This window comes from Salvia miltiorrhiza, chromosome 4 (assembly GCF_028751815.1).
Source record: "Salvia miltiorrhiza cultivar Shanhuang (shh) chromosome 4, IMPLAD_Smil_shh, whole genome shotgun sequence".
Taxonomy (NCBI): Eukaryota; Viridiplantae; Streptophyta; class Magnoliopsida; order Lamiales; family Lamiaceae; genus Salvia; species Salvia miltiorrhiza.
The window spans coordinates 53,164,065-53,185,159 of record NC_080390.1 but is presented as its reverse complement, the minus strand read 5'-3'; the positions used below and the strand labels follow the sequence as shown (position 1 = coordinate 53,185,159).

Here is a 21,095-nt window from a genome sequence, read left to right as displayed (position 1 = left end):
CGATCTGGTGCGTTTATTTTATCAGTCCTATGGCTGATATTGTATCTGGAGGGTGATTTTTTTTCGTAGGGTTCGAATCCTGGAGGGAGCAGAATATTTTAAATTTTGTTATTCATCAGTATATACTGCATTATTCATCAGTATATACGGCCATGTTCATCAGTTTATATGTCTTATTCATTACGAATTTTTTAAATTTTATTTTTCATCACTATATACATTTTGTTCATTAGATATACGTTTTGTTCATTAGTATTATATGTCTTATTCATTGTACTCATGTTACACGAAAAATAGAGGGTCTCACTGGAGCGCGCCCCTATATATATATATATGGTTAGGTTCAAGTGAAAACTAAATCCTATAAACAAATTACACATAATTAAATACGTGAACAATAGATAGTCAAGTTATAAACAATTGTAATACATAAAATACATGAACAAGAAATGGTCGAATCTTGTATATATGTTATACGTCATTTAATTGTTCACGATTTGACTATCTTTTGTTCACATATTTTATGTGTTTATTCATAAGATTTAGTTTTCACCGAAAGATAGAGTTTTCACCTCATCCTTTACCTATATACATATAGGGGAAGACTAAAATAAAAACGCTTCTTAAAATATATATATATATATATATATATATATATATATAGGGTGCGGTTATAGTGAGATTAACCACATCTATCGTGAGAACATAAGAACCATTAAAATCAATGCATCTACTATATAAATTAATGCATTCGCTATTAAATTTAATGCATCCGAAAATAATAAATTTTTTGCTCCCTTCAGGATTCGAACCCATGATCTGCATTCATCCACCAAGATGATGCATCCACCGTAGATCTTGATGATCGAATGATTGAAAATGATTCTCTGTTCTAATTTTATTTAGTGGTTCTTATTTGAACCTCTCCCTATATATATATATATATATATTGTTTCACCATCCCGTTTTACAATTAACTGTTGAAGTGTATAGAAAAAGAGGAAATGAAAATTTTGATTTGTTTTAATAATCACCAAATTAACCAGTAAAAAGAAAGAGAACCAAACCAAAAACTGAGGTATAGTACATGAAGATACTGTCGATTTTCATTTTCAAACATAATTACATACAAATTTAGGAATGCATATGTAAATAAACAATATATATGTACTCATTATATCAGATTAAATTTAGCATTTATAAGAACGTTAGATTTATATACTATAGTAATACACATCGAAAAACACGTAAAACAAAAAAGGAGAGGTGGGGCTGGAAAATAACTAAATGCAACTAATTTTGTAGATGTAACACCTCTTAATTAATTCAGTTAAAAACTTCACTACCACCCAACTTTTCGGCAAATATAATATGGCCTCTTAGTCCCACCTATTAATTCCTCAAAATGGACTATTGATTATTGCCATATATCAATTTATTTTAGGGTTATTAGTGTTTAATTAAATACATCAACTTTAAGATAATTTAATTCTATACATAAACTTAAAAACAAGTCAAAATTTATCACAAATTTAATTTTTGTTCAAATTAAAATTAACGTAGCAAGTCAAAATATCGATGTCTACTCATCAAACGTTTTAAAAAATGACATCGTATATATAGGACATCTTTAAAAGATATCATATAAGATCATCTCTAAATCTGAAAATCATACGATGTATGTAGAATTTAAATGTCTAGAAATTGAAGTTATAGTAAAATTGCTACAATCTTAAAGTTCATGTACTCCATCCGTCCCGACTATCTTGAGACAAAAATTTTGGGCTCAAAATTTTAAAAATTATTTAGTGTATTAATTAAGTGTGGTAGGTTAAAAAATAAATAAAGAAAAAAACTTTTAAATATATTAAGATAGTTGGATGATTCCAAAAAGAGTACGAATTAAGATAGTCAGGACGCATGGAGTATTTCTTTTTAGAGTAAAATTTTGAAGTAGCCAAAATGAAGCATAAAACACAATTTATGGCCACACATTGAAAAAACACAAATTTTGGCCATTTTTATTGATTTGGACGCTTTTGCCCTTAATGAGACGGACTGGGTAGGGTCAGACACGCGGGTCGCGTGCCGGGTCGGGTTAGGCACTTATGGCACTATTAGTGCCATAAGTGCCAAGATAGCACTTATGGCACTAATAGTGCCATAAGTGCCATCGAAAATCCAAAATAAAACCAAGTAAAATAGTCATTTTGGCACTTATGGCACTATTAGTGCCATAAGTGCAAACGAAATTCAAAATAAAACTAAGTAAAATGGTCATCAGCACAAATACAGAAACAACAACATCATTTAAACCCTAAATGGAACATCTAAACCCTAAATGGATAATCTAAACCCTAAATGAAACATCTAAACCCCAAATGAATAATCTAAACCCTAAATGGAATATCTAAACCCTAGGGGGAAGTGTGCACTTATGGCACTTATGGCACTAATAGTGCCATAAGTGCCTAACCCGACCCGGCACGCGACCCGCGTGTCTGACCCTACCCAGTCCGCCTCATTAAGGGCAAAAGCGTCCAAATCAATAAAAATGGCCAAAATTTGTGTTTTTTCAAATGGTGGACAAAATTTGATTTTCATTCTTCATTATGGCCATTTGGGTGGATTGTTTCTTCTTTTTATTTCTATGGAAATTTATATGTAAAATCGGACTACTTATAAAATCAATGTATTTAAACACTAATTATCTTTTATTTTATTCCATTCACGTAAACAAGACGTTGAAAAAAAACAAACCCCACTTTAACTTATAAATTAATCAAACCAACGGATATATGTTTTTTCTCATGTTTGATTTTTAGGGTATAAATGGGTGTAAAACGGATGAGATTCTCAATCCCATAATTTACTGTATTTTATAATTAATTTCACATTTTTACAATTATTTATTACAAAAATAAAAAATTACTCCCTAATCAATAAAACTTCTCTTTTATATCCCCAAAATTATACAAGTGTCACAATTTTCGTGAAGTATTTGGCATAGAAAGTAAGTGAATATATTTACAAATAACACCAACGTTAACACTTTATCTTATTAATGACGTTAAAATGAACGAAAAAATTTAAAATGCTTATGTTTATATATTATTAGCGTGTGATGTTTTGAGTGTAGGATGAGGAGCAGTACATTTATTTTTACCTCAATCAAAATATAAAATTTATTGGTCTCAAAAAAGAAAAATATATAACATTTCTTTTTTTTTTTTGGTTATTTATTGTGCTTGATGGTTTGATATCTGTTTATTTGGGTTAGGTCACTAGTTTGATGGTTGCGGGCCTTGCGGCTAAAGGACTGATCGATATAGTCTGATTGAAAAAATTTAATGTAATTAAATTATGGTTTGTCACCGAGTATGTAGGGTTAATCATTTTAAACCATTGCCAAAAATGGTATTTTGATATGACAAATACTCAACTTATTAATGAAGTAATAATCAAGAGTAGAGAATAATGTTAGCTGTCCAAACAATCAAGGACACGATATTTCTGATTAATATTGAACAACAATAAGAAATACTCATTTTTTTTAGAAGCATGAACATATATTTATTTACCTTATTCTTAACTACCTTCTTTATTTAAATGCATATGTTATTTTTCCTTTAACCCCTATATTAAAATTTATCGTAGATAATTACAAAATGTTAAACAATATTAGGGGTGTCAATCCAAATTATAAAAAAATGGGTTGTGGTTGAGAATGGCATAAATGAATAGCACGATATCTTGATATGGATGATTTGAAATTGGGTGGGTTATCTCTAGAAATGCTAATTCAGCTCAAAATCGACGGTCTAACGTATAAATCAGTCAAAAATTAATAATGAACTTATTACTGAAATTTTCTAATTAGACATACACAACATTCTAATTAATCTAAGGTGAACAACCCATCAAACCAATAGAGCTATTATGCAACTGAGTGAATTTACATAGATTAATATTAGGGGTGTCCTTATAATTAAGTTATTTAGAAGCTTAGTCCATTTTCAGCGAGAATCGTTGGACGTGTTCGAGCCCCACTGTTGTCGTGCCCGAGAGCTCGAAATGGCTCGTGAAATTGGAGCCCGATTCGAACGATATTATGTATGGCGCGTGCACCCATATTTTAAAATAAAATTGTTTTTTTTTAGAAAAGTTGCCATTGTATTTTTTGAATTTTTTTATAAGGACTAGTTTTTATGTAATTATTGTAATTCTCAAATTTAATGAAATTTTCAATTTTAAAATTGGATTTTTAAAATTTTTAAATTCAACTTCTAAAAGTGAGATGAAAAATCTGTAATGCCACCTTGTAGAGCAGCCTAACGTGGGGGTGACTACATGCAAAGTTGTCTCTCGAGATAGCCCCTCTATTGGATATGCTCTTATAAGCTCTTAATAAGTGTTTGGCAAAATAAATAATTAAACAACTTAGATGTTTTTAAAAATAAACTTCAATAACTTATAAGCTCCTAAAAAAAATTACTCGACCTCAACTTATTTTTTAATAGAAAAGTATTTTACAAAAATAATTCTAATATATATATATATATATATATATCGTTTGTTATTTTTGACATGTACTCTTTCAATTTTATATTTTTTCAATTACTCCCTCCGTCCCAATATTAAAGACACACTTTCTTTATTGGGTTGTCCCAATAATAAAGACACACTTCCTAAAATAGAAATAATTAGACATAACTTAAAACCCCTAATTTCAGATCTTCTCTCTCAAACTCTCTCCACTCTAATTTCAGATATTCCCTCTCCAACTCTCTCGCCGCCCCAGATCTTGCGCCACCATCCTCCGACCTTTGAACGCCCCTCGCCGGTGAGCCTCCGACCGCTCACACACACACTGACGGGGGCAGAGGGCCGCCGGACACCCCTCTTTCTCTCCGATTTTGAGTTAGGCTCTCTTGGAGCCGTCGCCGCCCTGACCACAGCGCCATCGCTGCCCTGACCACGGTGCCGCCCCACGAAGACCGGCGGTATCCACCCTCTTCTCGCCCTCTCTCTTTCTCTCTCATTTGGAAACAGGGCGAGCGCCCCTCTCCTTCTGAAACCGCCGCCCATCCCCCTCTGTTCTCCTTTTCCGGCCACCGCCTGCTTCTCCATATCCGACCGAACAGCCGCCACCCATCCCCCTCTCTTTTCCTTTCGACGGCACAACAGCGGTGAGGCCACATCTCTTCTTCTGAAACCCTCCATCTCCGCCGACATTCTCCCACTTTCTGCCAATTTTTGTTTTAGAATGGGAATGGTTTTGTTTGGTATGAGAATTGTTTGTTCTTTGCCAATTTTTATTTTGCAGTCACAGATTTGCAATTTTGATGCTAATTTTGAATCAGTTTTTGGTGCTAAATTTTTTGGATAATTTGTGATTTCTAGTTTTGATTTTCTGGGTTTGATTTTCGGAGGTGGTGGTGGTGATGGTCGGCGGTGACGGTGGTGGTCTAGTTTTGATTTTCTGGGTTTGATTTTCAGAGGTGGCGGTGGTGATGGTCGGCGGTGGCGGTGGTGGTCGGAGAAGATGAGGAGATAGAGTTGAGAGTTGAGAGTAAAGTAAATAAAGCCCTAATTAACTCCTTAATCAAATACACTAATAATGTGGGCCACTACACTTTATTCTCTAAATTACCTCACCTTAACCTCCGTGCCCAAATGAAGTGTGTCTTCATTATTGGGACGGAGGGAGTAATTATGATTTTTTTATTTATATACTTCATTCGTCCCACGAATCTTGACACGTATTCATTTTTGGGCCGTCCCACGAATCTTGACACATTTCTAAATATAATACTCCCTCCGTCCCTAAAATAACTTCCTCTTTTTCCATTTTGGGACGTCCCCCAAATAACTTCCTCTTTCTTTCTTTCCATTTTTGGAAACCTACCCCACCACTAACAATACTTTATTTATTCTTACTTTTCACTTTTCACCACTCCCAATACTAATTATAACACTTTTCACAACTTCCAATACTAATCAATACACTTTACAACTTTTTATTAAAATCCGTGCCGTCCCCAAAGAGGAAGCCATTTCAGGGACGGAGGGAGTAATAATTATTATATTCTCTCTCCTACTTTATTATTTTTATATTTTGTTACCTACACATTTAAAACACTAATCTACAACTCCTTAATTTCCGTGCCGAAACTAAACGTGTCAAGATTCGTGGGACGGATGGAGTATTTAATTATTTAAACACTTTTGAGACTTTTAAGATTGGATGACCTTATATTTTGTGCTCTTAAAACATTTATAATCGATTGAAACATGAAACAGCATCTTAGTTAGAGAAGTTTTTATTGGATGGATAGTCGGTGGAATGGAAAAACGGGGGTGATGGATGGGGCACGCGCTAAAGTGACAGCTACAAGACAACAAAAGGGCCACAGACGGTGTGGGGTTTTGAGAGGTTGACTCTTTTGGGTTTAATACGTGTCAATCGCTGACTGGACAGTGACGTATGCAAGGTTGACACTTCTGCTCAACCAAAGAATCTCTGTCGATCCTATTTTCTTTAGTCATACCCTAAAATACCATACTCGTACATAAAATATATTTATTTTATATTTGATAAAATTTTCACTCACAATAAAATAAAATATTAAAAAATTCTTGACGTACATAAAACGTATTCACTTATTTTATTATGTGCCATTTATATCTGGTTACATTTTATGAGGATGAATAGAGTATATTATATATATGTGCAAGATAAAATCATACTAGAATACAAAAATTTTCTCTTTTATATATATGGTGTTCACTATTTGGGCTCTACACTAGCATAATTAAAATTTGTATATTTATGTATATCATATAGTACAATCTAGAATAAAACTATGACATAATAGAAGATTTTGTAAAAAAAAAACATGATACATTAGATGATAAAAATTAAATCGCTTTACGAAATCGATTAGAGTGGTGGGCTAATTTTGTTTAATTAATGACTGGGATTCTACTCTTAAAGCGTTATTTTTCAACTCAATTTTGTACGAGTATATTCGTGAATTTCTAAGTGGTGCTCTAATTCTTTCATATAATATATTTTTTTTATAAAAGATTAATCTAGTTTTCGAAGATAAAGAAAAAAAATCCGACTTTCATGAAATTGGTTGCAAATGGCTAAGACAGGAAAAAGAGAAAACGATTTGGAAGTGCTTAGATTAAACTGTATGTATTAGAAAGTCCAAAAAAACATCTAATTTCAAGAAAATTAGGTAGTGGCTGCAAATTGGCAAATAGCCCTTGACTGCTTCAAGATATCACAATTTTATTTATTTTTAATTAAATTGGCCTGTTAATTCTAAAAAAAAAAAAATGCTTGTTTCTGATATTAAATCGTCACCCTATACTAATCAACGGTCGCTAATTGTTTTTGAAATTGTAAGGCCCAGCCCAATTATGATAATCAAATAAATATACTTAATAATGGGCTAATTGTTGCTCAAAGAAATAAAAGAAAAATTTTGGGCCTCCTACTTAACTAGCCCACAAGAGTAGAGTTCAACCATTTACCATAAAAAGAAACTCTCTTGCAACATACTTACGATTTACCATTTGTGTTTACATGTAACAATAATTTTTTAATTTTATAAAATTTATAGACAGGTGATATATATAGATAGCAAATAAAACATGAGATTCCTTTTTTGACGTCAATTTTGATCACGTTGTCTGATAGCTGGATATTGTCTAACCTTATATGATTAGACCCTACCACAACTAAAATGCCTTGTCTGTTTGTGCTGTCAAAATGAGTTGAAATACAACTTCATCTTTTTATATGTGAATAATCTTGAGTTTAGTTTATGTTAGCACTATTCATTTTTATTGTATATACTCTATTTGTCTACAAAAGAACTTTTTATAAAGTGTCAAAATGAGTTGAAATACAACTTCATCTTTTTATATGTGAATAATCTTGCGTTTAGTTTATGTTAGCACTATTCATTTTTATTGTAAATACTCTATTTGTCTACTAAAGAACTTTTTATAAAGAGCTCGCTTTAGCCCAAACACACATAATTGTTTGACGGTATGAATTCCATTAATTGTTCATATGTAAATAATCTAAACTGATCCTTCAAAAAAAAAGTATTAAACTGAATTATTGTGTTCTTCTATATATAGGCTCGTATAAAAAACAATTGCTTTATGAATGAGCACATTAATCTCTTCACATGTTAAGAGGATCCAATTTGTAAGTTTTTAGTTAAGAACAGATTTGGGAGGAATTTCTCATCATACACTACTCTAAACCATCGTTTTTATGATAAGTGTCTTATATTTAGAGACTTCAAATATTACTTATAAAAACATTTGAAAATGAAATAACCCCATTTGTCTGATACAAGAAGAAACATCACCAAAAGGGGTCGTTGTCTTGTCTATTCATCAATGTTGTCTGCTGCCCAAAAGTTTTGGTCCCATCATTCATAAAAACATACAAGCACCACAATAATTACAAACTATACTTGTTTCTTGAAATTAAAAAAAAATAATAATAAAAAAAAAAAATTAAAAACACCTGGACCTCTTATGCTGTGCAAATAACCGAACAATCATTTTTTATATTCGTCTCTATAAATGAGTACGTTTGATGAACGGTTAAGATTCTTCCAAATTAATGACCCTACTGCTTTTGAGTTTTGATCATACATGTGATTTCCATTCAACACAGCACCAAAAAGATCTTTCAAAATGACAATGATTCACAGAGAAAGATAAATTTAGCTCCTCACCAGCATCTGCCACTGCAAAGCAAACCACCCAGATTTTCAACCAACCATATCTACGTCTCGTTCTTCGTTGGATGAATCGAATGATGCAACAAGATGCTCTATTCTGAGAGGAGAATGCCGAGCTGCGTACTGGAACATGACCTGAAACAAGTTAATGACATGAATACATGCGTTAGAGTGTCGCCAAAACAAGCGTATTCATCTACGGAACACGTGAGAGAGGATTGAAAATGAAAATCTGTATCCATACTCTTGTCTGACCCTTATCCATTGCCAATACAATAACGGTCTGAAAATATATTTTGGCTGCCAATTCTAAGTTCAAAGTGTATCTCCCAGATTCCTTTTATCGCGATTTTTGTGGGCCTCACTTGACTTTGTTCAAGTTATAAACCAAATCGAGAAAAGAAGCAGCATGAACTGGACCTAGAGTACATCTAAACATATAAATAGATTCACGATTCTGCATGAGCAAATGTGATTAAACAATCAGAGCATTATCATCATTTGCAACTTCTGATATAGGGTGGTTGAAGCCAAGTAGAATTTAAGTGACCCGTGGTTGATGTTTCAGCACCAAGGAAAGATGGGAACATCATATAGAAGTTTCTAATGAGAGATCAAAAGCATGTTATCTTGGTGAACTCTGTCATCATTATAACGTTGGATGGAACTAAATTTGATGTTCAGCATTAAATGAAGTCCATGTCCCAACTAACGAGCTGAGACTCTTTCATTAACTGATAAAAAAAAATGGCTTGAGCTTTATGGTGACAAGTTATGCACAAAAAGGTTGAAAGATCATATTTTGGGTCAACAAAATGCTGTGACATGATTATTCATTTTATATGGAATGGACTACATGAATTCAACGAAAAACAGTTTAAAATTGTCTGCTTACCTTGGAGTAACTATCAGCAAATGCTCGTGCACGGTTAGGTTTCCCAAGATAGTTTAGATCAGCTCTTTCTAGTTGCCCATCTTTAAAACATAAAGCCCCTTCGTTGATGGCAAATCTTAGGAGATCACCAGTCTGAATTCCTGTCTGAAAACCTTGTATCAGTAGTATTCTGAAAACCTGGCATGCATATTGTGTTTGTGTTTCTAGTTTATCTACAACAGCCAGAGTCTTTGTCAAATAGTGGAGTTCAATTAAGCTATTCGTAGCTTCGAGAAACCTTTAAGGTCTTTTATATTAACTTACCAATCAACCTCTGGAAACCAATTCGTTTTTCAAAAGCAAAAATGAACAATGTCAGAAGTTTCTTTACTTTTGAATTTTAAGAAATAATTTCAAACACACCTTTTGGATGAAATCACTGTCCAAGCAACCAAATATAACAGGAGGATCATCTAGGGTAGCCAGTCTCCCATCATCTAGTAGCTCCAACACTACCTGATAATTGAACAACAGGAAATATTGGATTTACAGAAATATTCAGCCATTTACTTCTCATTAATTGTTAAACATGTTGGGAAGCCTATTGTACATGCAGTCATGCAATGTGCTGAGATGATATTACAGAAATACTAAATGACTTTTCTAGAATCATATGATAGAAATATCGACGTAAAAGTGGCTCCTTGCACAAGACACTAGCAGAGAAAAAGTAAAAAGACGTAAATGCAACGATTTCTTCTTTTGTGACGTCACTCGCTGAGGATCTATCAGAGTACATGAAGATGTTACATCTTTTCTTCGATAATTTACTCTCTATCAGCATGGGGACAATAACAATAAACTGACCAGAAATAGTAGAAAAGGTTTAATGTAAGACTACCCTTCGAGTAGGATTGTCTCTGTATTTCAAACCTCATACTATGAAGTTACTGAGGAAAGAGACCTTTCGCAGTGCAACAAGAAGCCCTGACATGATAATCTATGCATAGAAGTAATTTCAAGTGACATGATATATACCTGTTGCTGATTTGGAATTTGTCCATTACTATCCGTATCAAGAACATACTGACTACAATTCTCATCCTTCCAGACTAATACCAAAGGGGTATTTCCTGATTCATAATGTGCATTCCTGAGAAAATCAGAGTTGAAAACATCAGAATTTGAGAAGAAAGAGACTGCACCATAAAAAGCACAATAATTAGTCAAGAAAGTATCACACTAACATACTTTAAGCACTTAATAGATTTGAGAAGGAAAAAAATGGAAAGTCTTTCGTAGAATATAGTGACAAAAAGAGAAAGGAGAAGTATGATTATTGAAAAAATACTTGTGCAAGATCCTTTGATACACAGTACATAACGTGTATTTGTAAATAATGTGGAGATCGGTAGAATAAGTGTAACGTAGTATTTACACTGTAGCAGGACGAAGAAGCAACGAGCTCTGAACTCACTCTTATTTAGTTAGAAATTTCAGGAGCTGCAAAGTAACTTCAAGATTGCTTTTACTTTTTTTGTTTAAACAATTACAGTCTTCCGTTTTTTATTTCCTTCATTTTCAAATTAGCATTAAGAAAATTGGGCAAGTATATTCCTAGTTGTGAAGGTTGTCTGTAAGACTGAACCCTTTCTCTTTCCTTCTTTCTATTCTAGTCCTTTCATTCTGGTTATGCGATAAATTTCCACAAATATGAATCCAGAAAAAAAGAGGCTTATTTGGTGAAAATTTTGTACGCTGCTCATACAACAAATTGGTTATTATAAAAAACAAAAAATAGTGATTCTACCAATCCTAAGAAAAGATGAAGAAAAGCCTTACTTATTGTAGAACAAGAGCCCGTCCTTCACATACGACACTGGTGCAGTATAAGCTGCTTTTAGACCCTCCTGGTCGCAGTTGTATACGACCAGAGTTCTGAACGTATATTTATGGTAAGGCGAAGGATCATTGCAAGCCTCCGACTCAGCAAGCTTGCTGCTCAACCAGAAAAATCTGAATTCGGTGGTGCATTCATACATCGACATTCCCGCCCAGCAAACCATGTCAATGACATAGTATGTCTGATCAGCCTACCAAGTCATATTATGTAACATAACACGTCATATAACACATTCAAGGAATAAGACCATGAAAGGATGAGAAACCTACTACCTCGTGAAATATACAGTCGAGTATACAATAAGATTGGCCAGACCGGCTGCTGTTATTGGTCTTGGCACCATTGGGTAAAGCAGATGGAAAGCGATGCAGCAAACTACCATTGCGTAACCTACTAACCGTGACACCGTTAGATGACACCACAAAGCAACGTTTCCCAGCCGGTCTAGCACATACATACCTGCACAACCAAAATAAGAAAATGCACCTTCATAAGCACATCAGATCACTCAATTTAGCTCCCTTTTAACTTTTCTCAGCAACCCTTCAAATAAATTCAGATATCTACATAGCCATTGAAGCGACGAAAGTTCCTCTCTTTTCTACATTTTATGCTATCAATTGAGAAAATATCTCCACAAACTGCATGAGATTATTAGAATCACATTTAATTAGTACTACAAGTCATCAAGCAAGTTCCCCTCTTTCAATCAACGCAAACAATCTTTAACCTAGTTTGACCAAAATATCAAGGACTTGAACTCAAAATCTCATATAAACAAAAGATAGTAATACTGAATCAAATTGACACATTCAAATAGTAAAGGAAATAGCTCAGCAGCAAATACCAGTCCGAATTCAAGCGGTCGGGAACATCAATCATCCATTCGGGCAGCATGAGCTGCTTCGCGAACCATCGCCGCGCTTCTTGCCCTCTTAGGCTGGCCGCTTCTCTAACATCAAAATCTTTGGCCTTCACTTCGGACTCTGGCTCGAATTCGAAATCGGGCTCGCTGTGTTCGTATTCGGGCTCGGGCGCGGGCGCGGCAGAATCGTTTTGAAGGGAGAGAGTAGTGAGCGCCAAAAAGCGGGCCTGGTGCTGGGCGTCGCGGCGGTTCTGGGCCTGCCGCTGCAAGGAGATCTCCCGCCGCCTCTGTTGGTCGGAGATTGCAGCCCGTTTGAAGGGGCGGCGGAGATCGGGCGGCGCCATGGTCTGCAGAAAATTTTACAGAGGTTTTTGGCTCCAATTTGAGATTCTTTGGCAGATCAAAATTATAATCCGAACCAATATCAACTAATTAAATACTTTGTTCAATCTACTGAAGTGACGACATGGATTTTGGTTGTGAATTTGTGATGCCTGATTCAAAATCGAAGGATCGTGATACCGCTTAATCACTTGATTAATAATTTCAATTAGAATTAGCATGCGGCAAAATTTCAAATACCCACTTTTATTTATATAATCAAACGCAAAATTATAGAATTGTCATTTTATTTTAATTTTCTTTTGAAGGGGGATTTTCGTTTATTTTATAACCAGAAGTTGGCAATTTTTTTTAATTATAGTCCGCAAACCAGATTTTGATGCCCACTTCTGCCCACATCGTTCATTAGTTATAACTTATAACAAATTAATAGTGCATATTTTTTTTTATATTTTTAAAATAAAAGAAATAGTGCATATTTTTTGTATATTCACAAAGAGTATGAAAATTATCACTATCCATTTATGATATGGGGATATGTTGGAATAAAACATTATTTTAAAATACTGAACATAAATTATTTTTGACCCTTAAATCATTTAGATTTACAATTGATTCATCACTTTGTTGGATGAATTCAGGGTACTGAATCCGAATCTCATAAGGAGCCAAATTTTAATTTTCAAAATTCAGACAATTACACAACTATTTCAGACATAATTTACATAGAATTCAACCATTAAATTATAAGTATACCAATAATGTAGTTTTATTCTTGATTTGTACTCTAAGACTCGTTTATCTACTATTCATGTCTTTTATTTTTATTATGTACAGTACCACACCTAAAAGGTGTAATAATGTAAGTATATTTTTTTTATATATATATCTTACCAAATATAATATTGATATCTAATAAATTAATTAACACTCCAGCCAAATATATATTACACATTATCACATACCACATACCAAATGTGCCCTAAGGTTAAATATTTTATAACCTTACCATTCCCTTATGGTATGTTCTAATGTTTAGGGGACGAGATCATGTTTATAAAAATATTATTTAATTTTCTATTATAAATTATTCTTAATTTTTATTTAAAAAAATTATACCATAACTTTGAATTTATCAACCTATTATTAATTAATAAAAATAAAATTAATGATAAAAAATAATTATATAAAATAAATTATAAAGCATATAAAGTTAAAGTTGACAAAAAAATATGAAAAAATAATAAAATTAAAAGTGAAATATAAAATACTTTATTGTACGTTTAATCTCAATCCCATATTTATTTAAAGACTTAGAAAGGTCTTTTTAAAAAAGGGAAGAAACAAACGAAGCACGTTTGTTTGATACAAGAAAAACCAGCCCCAAAAGAATGTCTATTTCATCAATGTTGTCTGCTTCCAGAAAGTTTTGGTCCCATCATTCATTCATAACAACAAACAAGAGCCATAATTATTATACTCCATAATCCATACACGTTTATTCAAAAACTAAAAAATAAATAAATTAAGACAATGGTCCTCAATTTTCTTTCCCCCACCACCCTAATGTGGAACACTTGGACCACTAATATTTTGTAACAATCATTATTCTCAATGAAAAAGGGCAAAAAATAAATAAAAAATTTATGAACTGATCAATCAATGACCGACCATCAGCCATGCCCATAACTTTTACCTTCGTTTTCAAATACGCCTCGAATGCGTGCGACAAAACGCAGTTCAATTGGTAAAACGTATCACATTTAATTTCCCTACAAAATTTAATGTACGGAAATCATTTTGTATACTATTTAATTACCTTTATTAAAATATATCATGTCTATTGCTCGTCTTTTTTTTAATCGTCGACGATATTTTGTGCATTGAATATTATTTTTTCAGACACTAGCACCGCATGAGAGTAGAATATAGTAAGGTAACATTAGATGGGGAGTATTACACATTGTCATCATTTCCATTTGCAGTGGAAAATAGGCAGATAATAACAACTAACATAAAGTTTGTAAGTAAATCCCATACAAATTTACAAAAATACCCTTAAACAAAAAAATATTGTTAAAAAACTCCCATGTTAGCTTCTTCCATGCCCTAATAATCCCAAGATGTAATGAAAATCTGTATATAGTGAGAAGAAGTCATCTGGAAATATCACAATTTTGGGAGTAGCCAAGCTGCTGCTCCATCTCCCAGTTCAGTTTTGAAGCCACTCTTTCGTGGCGCGGCACGTACTCCTACAAATCATCAAGACATCTATGATCAATGTGAATCTTGAAACAACTATTCGATCATGTCTCAAACCAAGGTCATCTCACCATTCTTGAAGATGTTGAGATGTTTTTGATGCAGTGAGGAAAATTGATTACCTCTAGTTTCTTGACAAGCTCTTTGGCTGTTGGTGCGGACACGATGATGTGGCGAGCATTGGGGCTGATAAAGCCTTCCTCGACTGCTTTGTCGATGAACGAGAGCAACGAGTTGTAGTATCCATCCACATTCAGCAAACCTACCTGCAAAATGAATACCATAGATATAGGCCCCCTTAGTTTCTTGATCTGTTTTTAAGTACTATCATTTTGTTTTCGAGTTGGAGATGAGGAGTACCGGCTTATCATGGATGCCGAGCTGAGCCCATGTTATGACTTCAAGCAGTTCCTCTAGAGTTCCATAACCACCTGTGTTTGCATACATTATCAAGATCATGTGATGATCACATTGAATTAGTGCATCTTATTAAAAGAGGAGGTGGCAGATATATTGTTGTTCTTGAACAGGACAAAGTTACTAAACTAAGGTAGTTTCTCTCTCATTCAAGAATTTGATCATTAAAAGACATCTTAATCTTGAAAATTTAGCTGGCTTCAGCTCTTTGCAAAATATTTCAAGAATTGGCATTTATCGTCGTCGTGCTTTATCACTATACTCTTTGAAGGGGCCATGAAAAGAATGTAGCAAAAACAAAAGAACTAAGCAGCTCTATCCAAGAATCATTGGTTGCTCAACACAAAACCATTTCAAGTTCATGCTTGATCAATTAGGGTTGGAATTTTAGAACAATGAATTGATTGTGGCAATGTTGACAAACCTGGTAAGGCAATAAAAGCATCAGAATGCTTAGCCATTTCTGCTTTCCTTTGATGCATATCTGCAACTGCCTTCACTTTCCCTACTGTTTGTCCAGTTAACTGCAAAAAAGTGCAGAATCCCATAAAGCAAGTGTGTGTCTGTGTGAGTACTATTGCAGAAATTTGGACTAATACAAAACTAAAGTTTAAAAAAAAAATCAGCAACTGTAGAAGCAGTGGTTGATATAGAATCAGGTAAACACACACACAACACACCTTTTTCAAGAATTTTAATCAGTGGAGAAGGGCCAAGATAGAAGAATACAAGAACTGGTAACTACAACAGATGACAGCAAATAAGGGATGGATAGAAAAGGGAAATTCAGAGAAAGAATTTGGGAGTCCAAAAAAGTGTAGATTGTTGCAATATATAAATATATATATAAGTACTCGCACTATAGATAGGATAAGGTTTAGCAACAGCAAAAAGGACTCTCGCTTCATCATAAAAGCAAGAAACATGTGGCCTAAGGTCATTGAAGGAAAACAAACACAAAGCCAGCAACAAAAAGCAAGAAATTGAAATCAAGAATTGTAATAAGCTTTATTCAAATATAAAAATGTGGTTTCAAACTTTCAAGAACTCTTCAAACACCACAGCAGACATACCTCTCGAGGCATGAGCGTCTTGGGAATCACTCTGCAAATGGGGATCCAATAACAAGACAAAAATAAGTTTTACTGAGGAAATGTGCAAAAACTAAACTCAAATTTTGTTGGTTTTCAACACTTGTTTTTTTGAGGTGAAAGTGGGGGATTAAAAGAAGCTCCTCACCCGGTGACGTGGCGGCCGCCGTCATGGACAGCTTGAGAAACCAACCCCATTAGGCCTATGCTACCTCCTCCATACACTAAATCAATGTTCCTTGAGACCTTAAAATTCACATCAAACATGTTAGGTTTCTGATTTGAAGAAACAGAGCAAAATGCAACATTCTTATTAGAATCATAGTACAATACAATATGTTGAAATACAGAGAATATGAATTGTACCACAACAATATATGCAGCATGTGCTGTTGTAGTTGTACATTCATATAATATGTTTGTACCCTTTTAAGGAAGAGAAGAACTCATTCTTAGGAAATGAAGTGAAGATCAATCTCTCTCTCTCATCTCCATGAAAGGACTCAAGAGTCATTTCAATATATATATATATAGAGAGAGAGAGATAAATTGTACTCCATTATTTATTGGTTGTAAAAAAATCGAAGTACGAAGATATTTGCATGAAAATGTAAAGAAGAGAAATCAAATCACAGCTAAAACTATCAAAATCGACCCAAAATTAAAAAAAATCCTTATGAGAAACAGAGAACTAATCCAAGGAAAAAATTTATTGCAGAAAAACAAAAACATTAACATAGAAGATCGTAGAAGATGAAGAGACAAGATTTGATGGATCGACGAAGCATGCACCAAAATATGAACGAAAAGCAACACCTTTTAAAAGAGGATAATGAGAGAATCATCCCAAAAATGGAGAAAACACGTACCAAAACGTTGCCGAGTTCAATAGCTGCTTCTCGATAGCTGACTTTGTTGCCTTGGCTGCTGCCACAGAACACACAAATCGTATTAAACTTTGATGTTTTCACTTCACTCTCTCTCTCCATTCTCTCTCTCTCTCTCTCTCTCTCTCTCTCTCTCTCTCTCTCTCTCTCTCTGGTGTTTTGATGTGTTTGGTCTTCTATCTGTAAATGTAAATGTGAGTGACAACTTAGAATAAAGGCAACAAATTTGCTTCAAATGGCGTCCCCTTCCCCTTCTACACACACCATCTGCGCGCTGTATATATATACACACGCATACAATTATCTCTCTCTCTCTCTCTCATATACGACACAGAGAGAATACAGGATTCCTACGGAATTCTTCTGCTTCATCTTATTGGTCCTTCACAAATTAAATTGGACCGCCATGTGAATTTATTAATTTACACATGCGGAAATCAAATGCACGATTTTGCCTTGGTGACTGCCACGTGTCGACCACCTCATTTTTTTAAAAAGAAGTTTACAAGTGAACGTGTATGTGGTTCAAATTTTATTAAAGGTGTGCTTCCAGTTTTCCATTCGATTTTTTTGGTAAAATCAAATCAATCTTAAATTTATATTTAATTCAAAAAAAATAAATCGAATCGAAGTAATCGAAATTTTAAAATTAAAACGAATTAAATTAAAAAATTGAAATAATCCGAAAATAATGAAAAATACCAAAAAATCTAAACAAAATGAAAATAAGAAAAGGGTAAAATTAAATTATATATCACAATTATGTATCAATATTTATATATAATTATGTATATGAATTATATATATATATATATATATGTATGTATTATATTAATATAATTCGATTTTCGATTTTGTTCGATTTTTACATAATAAAATCAAACGAACCGAAAATCAAATTCTTTTGAAAAATAAAATATAATCAAAGCGAAAAAATCGAACCGTATTTTAATATTTCAATTTGGATCGATTCAGTTATTTGATTTCAGTTATTTTGCTCACCTTGGAATTGTTTTAATATTTCGATTTAGATCAATTCAGTTATTTTGCTCACCCTAGCATTTATCAATTTGATTTATAATATATTTTGATAGAGTCTATGGTTAAAAAAAAAGAGTAACGGTAAGTTTTATCGATTTCTAATATTGCATACAAACTTTCAAGTTTGACGCATTAATTATTAAATTATTAATTTCATCTAATTTTAATAATTAGAATTTAGAACAAATTAATTTACTATTGAATGATTAGCTGAACAATTAACATGATATAATTGGGGAAGAATAAAACAACGTTGTTTGAACTTATCAAAATAATAATATTTTGTACTTACCAAACAACGTTATTTAGGAGGGAGAAACCGATAAATGCTTAAGATGTTTGGTTCAATGGCTACAACATTATCGTTTTGATAAGTACAAGAAACATTATTTTATTTTTTCTCAGATTATACAACATTAATTATTCGGATAGTCATATTACTAATATGTTTGGTTGGAATTTTGATCGGTAATAAAGTTGGATTAAATCAATAATTTCATAATTATTACGCCAAATTTTAAAGATGGTATGTAAAACTAAATTTTGGTAAAAGATCTATAATTTAGACATAATTAATTCAAAAAAAATTGTATACTTTATAAGTTATTGCAGTTAAATTAAGTCGAGTCGAATGTTGAGGGGTAGTGGTAGGCGGATATATTTGTGATCAACTTTTAGGATGTTAGGAATATGTTGTTATGTCTTCAAGGAGATACCAAGCGGTGCGAACTTCTGTCTATAAACAATGAGGTTTAGAGTTCAAATTCCACCGCTACCCTCTCCCCAAGTTTCCCAAGTCAAACAAAAAGGAATTTGTTGTTATCTCCTTATTTTTAGGTTATGTGATATGAATCGGTGGGTTGCTATTTTATTATAAATATTTAAATTGCTTAAAAGAATATTGGTATTCAAATTTAATATTAGACTAACACAAAATTATTATGTGGTGCCATCCGCATCTTGCTAAAGTTTGCATGAAAGAAACCTTGTTGTCTTAGCAACTATTATGTGGTGCCATCCGCATCTTGCTAAAGTTTACATGAAAAAAGCTTTGTCGTATGCTAAGACGATGAAATGCAGCTTAGTTGGTAAAACGCTTTCTCATCAATTAATAAATTGGAAATTCGAGTCATTAAGGAAAAAAAATGAGAAATTATTATTAATCCTCTTTAAAAAAAAAAAATCGTAGGCTAATATTTTTCACAACGCGATGAATGAAAATATTTTTAGCTGTATATATCTCTATTCTAACTCTAAGCGATGATACTATTCTATATATAAGTGTGTGTGTGAGTTTTAAATTTAAATATATATAAATATTTATTAAAGTGCACACACGTGTGTGTGTGTTATTCATTACAAAATATTTAATTAGTTAATCATTTAAATTAAATATTTATTAACTTCATTTTGGATCTCATCATAATATACACATTATATTATATCTATATTCATATGTGTTTAACTTAATTTCAATGGCATATTTAATGTAATAAAATTTGTAATTTAATGAAATTATTAAAATTAAATATAGAGGTCAAATTATTATAAATAATTAGACGAAAAAGGGATTTTTTTTTAATTATACACTCTCCTCGTCCACGAAAATTATAATGTGTCTTGAGGGGCACGGGTAGTCGAGTTTTAATAAATGGTTAAAAATGTATATAAAGTGAAGATTAGGACCCATCAAATTGAGTGGAGAAAGAGACTCACAAATAGTGATGTGTTAAATGGTTGAGTTTGTGTAAATATTGAATGTGAATGAGATTTAAAATATAGGGGATAATTTTTAAAAGGGTTATTAGCATTTAAATACATCAACTTTGAGGGTAGTTTGATTTTGCACATGAATTTTGAAAGGAGTAAAAAAAATATTAACTTAACTTTAATATTTTAGTAGTAATTTTTATCACAAAATTTCTAGACTTTCACATTTTCTGGTTTAGTGTTTTGTAAATCCTCTCAAAATGATGTCGTTTAGAGATGATCTGTACGATGTCGTTTTTAAAATGTTCGATGAGTACACATCAACATTTCGATTTATCAAATCAGCTTTAATTTGAGCAAAAATTGAATTTGTGGTAAAATTTGCTAAAACATTAAAGTTCATGTATTTTTTACTCATTTTAAAATTCATGTGTAAAGTTAGATTATCTCCAAAGTTGATGTATTTAAATGTTAATAACTCATTTTCAGAAACAATTATGGACATATGAAAATAATAATAAGACTATCATTTTGATGGACCAAGTATCAAATTAATGCTGGCGATTCGACATAGTGACAACTACAATTTGTGGGGGATCAAATTTTATGTAGGTTCTTAAAACTGCAATACGATTTAATTGATTGAGTGGGAGCCATAAATGAGGCGAACTGTCTATGGGCTACTTAATTAGATAATGGTTTAATCACCTTTCAAAGTACAAGTGGAGGAATGAGATTTGTCAATGTTGTGGCGGAAAAGATTAAAGAGCACAATTAAACAAAAAACGTAAAGAAGACACAGATTTACGTAGTTCACTAATATGGCTACGTCCACAAACAGAGAGGAGAACATATTTTCTTATGCGGCTAGGATTACAAATCTCAAGTATATATAGTACTGAAATAAAACACCCAAATTGGACTAA

At 32.8% G+C, this 21,095-nt stretch overlaps 2 protein-coding genes across 6 annotated transcripts; both read right to left on the bottom strand.

The window, feature by feature from the left end:
• Window positions 1-8,580: 8,580 nt before the first annotated feature.
• On the bottom strand, window positions 8,581-13,085 carry LOC131020546 (uncharacterized). Of its 4 annotated transcripts, XM_057949439.1 has the most exons (8): window positions 12,860-13,028; window positions 12,402-12,766; window positions 11,827-12,013; window positions 11,494-11,744; window positions 10,690-10,804; window positions 10,075-10,167; window positions 9,673-9,816; window positions 8,581-8,912 (listed from the first exon to the last, which is right to left on the bottom strand). In XM_057949439.1, exons 1-8 carry the CDS (start codon window positions 12,980-12,982, stop codon window positions 8,808-8,810), a joined length of 1,383 nt encoding a protein of 460 aa, XP_057805422.1. In that variant the 5' UTR covers window positions 12,983-13,028; the 3' UTR covers window positions 8,581-8,807. The 4 variants fall into 4 exon arrangements, with proteins under 4 accessions (XP_057805422.1, XP_057805423.1, XP_057805425.1 ...); XM_057949440.1 differs by having other exon boundaries at window positions 12,402-13,085; XM_057949441.1 differs by lacking the exon at window positions 8,581-8,912 and having other exon boundaries at window positions 9,720-9,812; window positions 12,860-13,017.
• Window positions 13,086-14,677: 1,592 nt separating this feature from the next.
• Window positions 14,678-17,756, bottom strand: LOC131020548 (cytokinin riboside 5'-monophosphate phosphoribohydrolase LOG1). 2 transcript variants are annotated; one of them, XM_057949443.1, is made up of 8 exons: window positions 17,572-17,756; window positions 17,401-17,537; window positions 16,680-16,777; window positions 16,514-16,544; window positions 15,865-15,964; window positions 15,384-15,454; window positions 15,146-15,289; window positions 14,678-15,013 (listed from the first exon to the last, which is right to left on the bottom strand). In XM_057949443.1, exons 2-8 carry the CDS (start codon window positions 17,518-17,520, stop codon window positions 14,918-14,920), a joined length of 660 nt encoding a protein of 219 aa, XP_057805426.1. In that variant the 5' UTR covers window positions 17,521-17,537; window positions 17,572-17,756; the 3' UTR covers window positions 14,678-14,917. The 2 variants fall into 2 exon arrangements, with proteins under 2 accessions (XP_057805426.1, XP_057805427.1); XM_057949444.1 differs by lacking the exons at window positions 17,401-17,537; window positions 17,572-17,756 and adding an exon at window positions 16,898-16,948.
• Between the last annotated feature and the right edge of the window lie 3,339 nt (window positions 17,757-21,095).

Excerpts from the sequence above, each read along its gene's own strand:
- LOC131020546 (XM_057949439.1), bottom strand. The coding sequence starts at position 12,982 with ATGCTAATTCTAATTGAAATTATTAATCAAGTGATTAAGCGGTATCAC. Across the intron at positions 12,767-12,859 it reads ACTTCAGTAGATTGAACAAA|ACCATGGCGCCGCCCGATCT; the intron begins GTATTTAATTAG and ends AATTTTCTGCAG. Across the intron at positions 8,913-9,672 it reads TTGCTGATAGTTACTCCAAG|GTCATGTTCCAGTACGCAGC; the intron begins GTAAGCAGACAA and ends AACTTGTTTCAG.
- LOC131020548 (XM_057949443.1), bottom strand. The coding sequence starts at position 17,520 with ATGGAGAGAGAGAGTGAAGTGAAAACATCAAAGTTTAATACGATTTGT. Across the intron at positions 15,455-15,864 it reads TGCTTTTATTGCCTTACCAG|GTGGTTATGGAACTCTAGAG; the intron begins GTTTGTCAACAT and ends ATGCAAACACAG. Across the intron at positions 15,290-15,383 it reads TCGGCATCCATGATAAGCCG|GTAGGTTTGCTGAATGTGGA; the intron begins GTACTCCTCATC and ends TTCATTTTGCAG.